Here is a 9,368-nt window from a genome sequence, read left to right on the forward strand (position 1 = left end):
CAAGGAGCCCCCATAACACAGGCCTGAGGTCCCTCATAACAATAGCCATGGTGCCCCATAGCAAAGGTCAGAGGTCCCTCATAGCAATAGGCACAGAGCCCCCATAACACAGGCCTGGAGTCCCTCATAACAATAGGCACAGAGCCCCCATAACAAAGGCCTGAGGTCCCTCATAACAATAAGCACGGAGCCCCCATAACAAAGGTCTGAGGTCCCTCATATTAATAGGGATGGAGCCCCCCATAACAAAGGCCTGAGGTCCTTTATAACAATAGCCACGGTGCCCCATATAAAGGCCTGAGATCCCTCATAACAATAGTCATGATGACCAAATAACACATTCCTGATGTCCCTCATAACAATAGCCACGTTGCCCCCATAAAACAGGCCTGCGGTCATATCAATAGCCATGGAGCCCACATAAGAAATTCCTTATAACAGTAGCCTTGGTGCCCCAATAAAAACAAGCCTGAGGTACCTCATAACAATGGCCACGTAGCCCCCATAACAAAGGCCTGAAATTCCTGATAACAATAGCCATTACACCCCCATAACAAAAGTCATGGCCAAATAGGAGAAGCAATAGCCATAACAATAGCCATGGCGCCCTTATAACAAATGCCTGAGGTTCCTCATAACAATATGCGTGGTGCCTCCATAACAAAATCCATGCCCAAATAAGAGGAGTGATGGTTCCTTAATAACAATAGCCATGATTGCCCCCAAAACAATAGCCACAGTCCCCCAACAACAAAGGGCAGTAGTATATTCATCCATAGGGGACAATATTCTTGGAAATGGGCCTGATTTTAAAACTTAAACTCACCATAATGTTGACCATAACAAGCACAGTCAGTAGGTCAACCAAACATTACTTGAATGTTCTTTGGGGACACTTGGGTTGTGGGTCAATAACGGCCCTTTAAGGGCTGGTGAGGGAGTTCATTGTAGAATTTATTTGGGTAGGAAGCCTTATGTTGTCCTAAGTCTGATATATTCTTCGGTGGGTGAGACTTTCCTGTTATTTCAATGGTCATCTTCTGTAGGTTACTATTCACATGGATTTTTTTTCTGAAGTACAATGTTTTTTGTTTTTTTAATGTCTTCCAGACCAACACTGAGAAAACTCCAGCCTGATAGCATGTATGAGACTTGGGTAAGCGAATTTAACCTTATTCATCTCTAAACCCCAAAATTGACCTCCTTATGGGGCGGTCCTTATGGCAACATTTCCAGTGGTCATGAACATGAGAGCCAAACTCAATGGGACACAACTCTCTTGTGTCTTTGGAGGTGTACTGACTACTCTGTCCAGTTCTTTTGGTCTCAAAAAAAGTTGACCAAATAGGCACAAAAGTTGACCAAATAGGCACAAGGACCCTCAATGTGGTCATCTGACTCCTTATATTGCCCTCTATGTAGATATGTTAAGCTGTATGTTGTTTCTGTATGTTGTTACACTATCTATAATATATACCAATACACAGAATCCCAGCTGATCTCTTTCGTTAAACTTTCATGCCCTTATTAATGTGCGCTATGTGGCGGTATACACTGCTTTCACATGACTCACTGAAGCAATAGAAGGTGTTATCTATGGCAGGAATCTCAGCTCTGTAAAGCACGATGTGTCATTACAGAGATTAATATAGGGGATACAAAGCAGAACTAATGAAAGTAATAAGTAACAGATGTAATACAGGCGGGCGGGACGTATACATCAGGAGGAGGCAAGCACCGAGAATGATAGGAGCAATGACTACCACATTTGTCAATACCTGTAACTAAAGTGGGCCAGGGACGTGATATGCCCATAGCCCACACTTATCATTCCTCATGCCTTCATTAATACTTGTCTATGTTATTTCTATAGAGAAGGGGATACACTTGTATCTAAGCTGAGAGTCCACAGGGTCTCTAATTGTTTTCTCAGATGGTAGTCCCACACCATTGGGTCTTAGCCGAAAGCCTAGTATGTGTCCAAGGGGTCCATTGAGCACTATGTTGCAAGAGACTCCTTGTTGAATCTCTGGGAAAAAACAGGACTTGAACAAAACAAATCCACCAACATTTTATGAAAAAGACATGGACCCGACATTGCAGTATTATAATATACACCAGCCGCCATGAAGTTACTAGTGGGTTTGTACACCTTGATCAAATATATACTAAGAGCCTTGTGTTAATTTTCATAGATTTTCCTGAGAAGCCTAGATCAATGTATAATACTTGGATGTGCTGTCTATGTCTTTTTTTTCTAAAATGTTGGTGCAAGGTTCTTATAGGATCTTGTTCCTGGTCATGTAGCGCCATGATGGAGCCCATCCTTCTCATCAAACTGTTGTTGGGTGGAATGGAGATTAAATGTTTTCTATTAAATGACTCTCCACTCAGTGTCTTTGATACTCTCAAAAAACTGGAAGTTCTTCTCATGCTTCTAGGAATCTTACTTGGCCCTCTTAGTATAGGGCTCCCGAATGCTCCATTCACATATACAACTGCAAAAAGGAGTTATTCTGGAGACAATCGTTCCTTCTGAATCCAAAAAATCAATTTTTGTTGCAGTATATAAAAAGGAGACGACTTCCCTATGGTTAAATATTCCCTTTTTTTTTTTCGTTTTACAGGAAGATGATTTGAATGGCATCCACATTGTAGCTTTTGCAGAAGAGGATGATCCCGGTACGTATTTTAGAAGAACATCTAACGTTATGAGTTAACTTTATACTCTCATGGCTTACCCCTAGGAAACCTGATGCAACAGCTAACTCAGTAAGTCCTGGGCTACTAGAATCCCCAATCGCTGAGGCAAAAACAGTCCTGGGTGTGGTACGCTCTCCTAACTGGAGCAGAACCAGGCTCCAGAGTTCTCTGCCAGAGCTCCTGATGGTGGAGTTGGACTTGGTAATAGTCCGAGGCCCGGACCTGCAACTGCCCAGAGAGCTAGGCACACCCAGCGAACCCTAAGTAAGAGGACCCAGACACTAACCTTAGAGTGAAGTCCAAGAAGGCAGGAAGGAATGGAGTAGTAGATGAGCAAATCCATGGTCAAGCAAGCTGGGTCGATAACTGGAGGTCACGAGGTAGTAGAAGCCAGAGACAGAAGCAAAGTCAGGGAAGCCAGGTCATTCACACGAGGTTAACGAAGTAGCCAAATCAGGATCCAAAAGGGAGGTCAGGTGGAAATCAAAGGTCATACACAGGAGGTCAGGAAGGTGCCAAATCAGGATCACGGAGGAGAGGTCAGTAAAGCAAGCCGGGTCAAAAATCCAGGAATCCAAGAGCAGGGACAGGTGATAGGAGGCAGGAAACAAGTGACAGGGAGGCAGGATAGGCTCATCGCTAGGGAGCTGATACCGTGGGGAAAACAAAGAACCAATGGCGGTCCAGAGCCAGAATGAGGCCTAACTAGCATCTGGCCCGCCGCACACCCCCTGAACCCGGAAGTACTGGTCCCAGCGCTAGGGAAGAACTGGAACCTCCGCACACTCAAGCAGAGGCCTCTGGCCTACCCCTGCGTCAGAAGCAGCAGTGACTCTGGCGCTGGACAGGGATCGGGCGGGTGCCTCCGTGCAGGATAGTGGAGGCCCCGGCCCGTCCTAACATTAACGTTCTCTGATATCATATTCTAGACAACCTATTCTAACAAGTCAAACCTTTTTGCACAAGGTTTTTACTTTTGAAATTTTCCGAGAAGATATTCTCAAAAAAAAAAATCAGAAATTCCAATTTTGGCTACAGAGAATTTTTGAGGAACCTCACGGTTCCCCTTTTCCACAGTCAATGATATCAGTAGCATTTCCTATAACTGCAATGGAGAACTAAAGATAACGAAAGTCCTGTAACTATCAGATCTTTACAATCTGTATTTCAGATGGTTATGAGTTCCTGGAAATCATCAAAGAGGTTGCAGAAGACAACACAGATAACCCAGACCTCAGCATTATCTGGATCGACCCCGAGGACTTCCCATTGGTAAGAAAGCTCCTGTATTTGGACTTAAGAAATAACTAAAGTTTTTGGTTTTGAATTTTCCCATTGAAAATTAAAATTTTTCGAATAAATTAAAATTTTTGGATTTTAAATCAATTTAAAAATTAGGTATACGGTAGAATTCATCATTCCCATTGGTACTTGTATTTTTTTTTTACAAGCAGTCCGTAATCTCACTGCCTTGGCTCATAAGGATTTGAAACTGAGAGTATAACAAAGACGGTATTTTAGTTGAATAGCATGCAGTCCAAGATGGTTGCAGACTTGGAATAACTGAACGGCATGTCCTTGGCGTTCTTGGCATCCTCAGTGTATCCTCAGAATGTGGGAACTCTGTCACTGGGTGCAGGGATAGTGAGGAGGAGAGAATTAGAAGAGACGTGTGGAGAATTGTATCTGTGTGCATTCTTTATTCAGTTCCTTTCTTCTGTTTCTTCTTTTTTTTTTAGTTGATTCCCTACTGGGAAGAGAAGTTTGGCATTGACCTGTCTCGCCCTCATATCGGTGTGGTGAATGTGACAGATGTAAGTAAGACCGAGACACTAGACCCATTGGGGCAGATTTACTAATCCTGGCTGATATTTAGACCGTGTGAATACAGTCCAGTCATTCTAAAGAGGAGACACATTCTTTCAATTGGTCCATGGTATATGAAAAATTTGGTGTACCCTTTGACACTTTTCTCTAACTTTGCACCAAAATTTTAGCACGTTGCACATTCCTTATCAAAAGGGCTCAGAAAAGTCCTAAAAAAACAAATGTTTAGTGATTCTCACCCATTGTTTTGTATATGGAGATGTAGAGAGCATCAAAATACAGTTTTCTTGTAGGACAGACACAAGGGGCATGTGCTCTAGAGATTCTACCATTTTTGGGACTTGGGGTATCCATCACCTAACCTTCCCTATCCAGTCTGGTTCGTTCGATTAGGTTGACGAATCTCCGACCAGAGCATGAGAACCAGCTCTTTGGTGGCCACAGACTTATTGTAGTATGTAGATTTCTTTTCATGGGGGATGATGAGATGCGATGATGTCATCGGATGTTGTTCCCTTGGCTGTATATGGAGATGTAGAGAGGATCAAACTACAGCTTTCTTGAATTACAGACACAAGGGGCATGTGCTCTAGAGATTCTACCATCTTTGGGACTTGGGGTATTCATCACCTAACCTTCCCTACCCAGTCTGGTTCGTTCGATTAGGTTGACAAATCTCCGACCAGAGCATGAGAACCAGCTCTTTGGTGGCCACAGACTTATTGTAGTATGTAGATTTCTGTTTTCATGGGGGCTGTTGAGATGCGATGTCATCGGATGTTGCTTCCTTGGCTGTAATCAGAACTCCAGTAGACTTTACTTTTGTTTTAGTTAGACGACTATGTACATATTTGACCACCTTTATTATATTTGTTTGTATGGTATCCAAGTGTCCATATATCAGATCTAAGAATAGGTATGAGAGTGCAGGGACATTTCTGTAAAGTCTGAGTGACTCTCTGACAATAAGACATCCTTATTAAGACACCCACACACTAAGTTATCATTATGGTGGACTCCATTGCAGATATGGACATCTGTCGGATTGTTTCATTATTGAGCTGGCCAGGTGGGCACAATAATATTGAATGAATGATAAACCAAAGTGAGATTTGAAAAGATGAGGAAGAATCTACGACTAGTCATACATTTTTTTTATAGGGAGCAACAATACGATAAATGCCACCATTGTATGAGGTGGTGGACAGGATGAAACATCACAATAATACAAGATCAAATGTGGGCTACCAAGAATTCTCCTCCTCATTTTCTCCTTTTAGATCTTCTATCTATTTGCTATAGGCCTACCCGCTGCTTCTTTGGTTCCTGCCTGGCTGTCTCCCAATTATTCATTCTAACACTTGCTTGATAGTATTAGATCTATATTGAAGCGCGTAGACCCATCTGGTTAACATCTCCCACAAGCTCCGGGACCCGCACCGCTTCATCCTTCAATCCTTGTATCTAATGAACTGGCTCATCCATGATTCACCACTGTCGATACTGTACTATTCACGTGTTCTTGTTCAGCAACCAATCCCCCCACCCCCTTAGTCCCATCTTTCCTTTTATGCCGGCCATCAGTAACGTCTCTGTCTGGTTTGGTCTGTAGCTTTCTGCATCTATAAATGCCCCTCTGAAAGCTTTTGTTCCACCTGCCTTCATGACTTCCATCTCAGCTGTCTATTATCCCGATCCCATATTGTGTCCTTTCTGTGGAATATAATTACTGCTTTCTCCGGCTGCCTCCTGTAATGTTGTGTGTGACAGTGCGACACACTGAGGTCTGCTCATAATCTTCAAATGGCTCAGCTGTGCTATTTAACAGTCTGATGGTGGTCGACAGCCTTACCTCTTCATGCTGAGTCTGAAACAAAGGCTTTATAATATCAAAATGCATAAAACCTCATGGCTGCCTACAATCTAATGTCTACCTTCTGCAGTAACAGTGTTCTAACCCATTGATACCTTCAGACATAAGTGAAGGAACTACGACTTCACTTGATTTTCTTTAAGAGGTTGAGATGTTTTTGCATCAATGATCGAGACATTCCATGGTTCTTAGACCCTTAAGGGTAAGTTCAGACAGAGATTTTTGGTCAGGAACCTGAGGAGGAGGCCGACTCAGGTTCCACACCAAAAACCGGGTAGCCGCGACTGAAAGCCAGTGCACTGTACTGGCATCCAGCCGCGCACTCCGCTCCGGATTAGGCCCAATGAATGGTCCTAGTCCGGAGGAGGGAGTGTCTTCAGGCCGAATCGCGAGGCGACTCCGCCTAAGGAATGAGCATCTTGCTTCTTTTTTCCGGGAGCCAGAAGAAACGGTTCCCGGAAAAAAAGACCTGAGCACCTCCCATTGATTTCAATGGAAGCTGTCTTTTTGGTCAGGATTTTGAGGCAGATATGGCCTCAAAATTCTGACCAAAAATCTCCATGTGAACTTATCCAAATTGGCCATCCATGCCAAGTGCATTATGTGGATCAGATCCTTCATTTCTTCAACAATCTCTCTAGTACCAAGGTCTTCTGTCAGAGGTGTTCATTAGCTTTCTACGTACAGTGTTTGACCTTATTGTCCAGTGAAACCTAGATTTTACAGCATTTGAAACTTATAGAAAACCTAGCTTCATGCGGGGGTTGCTGGACTAGGATCCTCATATCTTAGCTAGAGTAGAGGATGATAGGACTTGTCATGTTCTGCCTTATAAGGACAATCTACTGACTTGGGTGGGCACACTTCTTTCTTAATTTTACCAGTGGGGGTCATGGACAGAACCTGAGAACTTAGGCTATATTCCCATGATTGGTCTAAGTCAGCACCGATGTAGGATCTTTTTTTCATGGACTCATTGGGGAAGATTTATTAAGGCTGGCGTTTCGTATGCCATTCTGAGTAAAGGCCCCGAATGACGTAGGGAACAAGTGATGTAAATCACCAACACGTCCCAGCGACAGAATGGAAATCTTCAACAGTTAGCAACCGTCGTAGTTGGTGTGACTTATAATGGATATGTCTTGCGGCAAATGCGCATCAAAATATCATCCCTTTAAGCCATAAAATTGCCATAGAGGGATTTCTATGGTAGAGTTGGGCCTGTGAAAATGGACCCAAGTTTCCAACTGATGAAGATGTAGAGCATGCTCTGATTTTTCCCAGATCAGGGACAGCACTTGACCATGAAATCCAGTTGTGTGCGATTACAGTTGATCACTGGGGATCTTCTAATATCAAGAGACCCCTCTAACACGTAGGGATTGTCCAAAATGTGTGGTTCATATGGTAGCAAAACTGTTCTTTTGATTGGCAATGGAAGTTTTTGAGATTTAATAAGAATTTTACATTCTTCTCACAGGCCGATAGTGTTTGGATGGACATGGATGATGAAGAAGACCTGCCTTCAGTAGATGAACTGGAAGACTGGATTGAAGATGTTCTGGATGGAGATATCAACACTGAAGATGATGACGATGACGATGATGATGATGACGACGATGATGACGATGATGACGACGATGATGACGATGACGACGACGATGACGATGATGATGACGACGACGACGATGATGACGATGACTAAACAGTCATTAATTAAGTCGTTAGCATCTAACTAGATTATACGTACGTTATTCACACGTCGAAAATCTAACTTTAGTAACAACATATTTTTATATGAATTCTTGGAAGCTTATCAAGCTTTACATTGATCCCATTAATTCAACATCTACTTCAAATCAAACAAATCTGTTACAAACATGGTTGACCCAGTGCTGTGGGCAAAGGGCATCTCTCAGGATATCTTCTAAAATCAACTAGGGCCACCCCAAATTGTCAATGTTATGACCACATGTACCTTGTATACACTCACCATAACACCATAAATAACCCCACACAGAAGTACAGACTTGATTTATATTATGTTGATGCCAAACAAGTTTCCCGCAAAGTGCCAATCAAGGGGGCAAATTGCACCAACTCTTTCAAAACCTAGTTCTGAGCAGTCAGGGCTAATGGAAGGTGGGTCAAACATTACCCCTCGTGACTATGCTGAATAGTTATGAAGGTTAACATGAGGAGGGGCTAAAATCAAAGTATTTTTTTTTCGAATCTCCTGACTGGCACTTTGGGGGAAGATGAGGCTGCCCAATTGTACCTACTATTTTAGTGCCCCAGGACATCTTTAAGCTGCCATAACACAAAGAAGACATTCCTAGTGACTAACCCTTATCCCACAGTATAGGATACAATATTTTTGGAATGTGATGTCAACCTCTCATGTTATACCCCTCACTCCGTCTCTGGCAAAGACACAAAATTTGACATTTTGTACAAAATATTGTTTCGTCTGGACATTTGATTTTTGCACAAAATATTATTGGAAAGAATCCAGTCTATAAATTCATGCATCACTGTCAAGGTCTTAACGGTTCTCTACTGTGACTTCTGTGGAAAGAAAACAATTCCCACCATTCGGAAAAAAAAAAAGAAAAATGATAACACCCAAAACCTTGTATGTGTTTTTCTTGGGGATTGGAGATGGTGGTGGTGGAGATGGAGCACCTATAGATGGGCATGTAAGTACTATTGGGACCCACTGGGCATAACACTTAGACCATCATCAAGCTAAAGACATCCTCTAATACAGGGGTAGGGAACCTTTGGCTCTCCAGCTGCTGTGAAACTACAACTCCCAGCATGCTCCATTCACTTCCATGGGAGTTCCCAGAACAGTAGAGCCAGTATGCATGCTGGGAGTTGTAGTTTTACAACAGCTGGAGAGCCGTACATCCCTACCCCTGCTCTAATACATCCCATAAAGTATGATATCATCGTTTTTTGT

At 42.8% G+C, this 9,368-nt stretch overlaps 1 protein-coding gene across 1 annotated transcript in view; it reads left to right on the plus strand.

Annotated features, from left to right (window-relative positions):
- Positions 1-9,034, plus strand: part of CASQ1 (calsequestrin 1) — a 71,652-nt gene extending 62,618 nt beyond the window's left edge. Inside the window, exons 7-11 of the mRNA XM_075283259.1 lie at positions 1,111-1,156; positions 2,628-2,682; positions 3,875-3,975; positions 4,443-4,517; positions 7,884-9,034. Coding sequence (XP_075139360.1) covers positions 1,111-1,156; positions 2,628-2,682; positions 3,875-3,975; positions 4,443-4,517; positions 7,884-8,108 — 502 coding nt within the window. The 3' untranslated portion in view covers positions 8,109-9,034. The remainder of the gene's footprint in view (positions 1-1,110; positions 1,157-2,627; positions 2,683-3,874; positions 3,976-4,442; positions 4,518-7,883) is intronic.
- The last annotated feature ends 334 nt before the right edge of the window (positions 9,035-9,368 follow it).

The sequence above is a fragment of the Leptodactylus fuscus genome, chromosome 7, assembly GCF_031893055.1.
Source record: "Leptodactylus fuscus isolate aLepFus1 chromosome 7, aLepFus1.hap2, whole genome shotgun sequence".
In the NCBI taxonomy this organism is placed as follows: Eukaryota; Metazoa; Chordata; class Amphibia; order Anura; family Leptodactylidae; genus Leptodactylus; species Leptodactylus fuscus.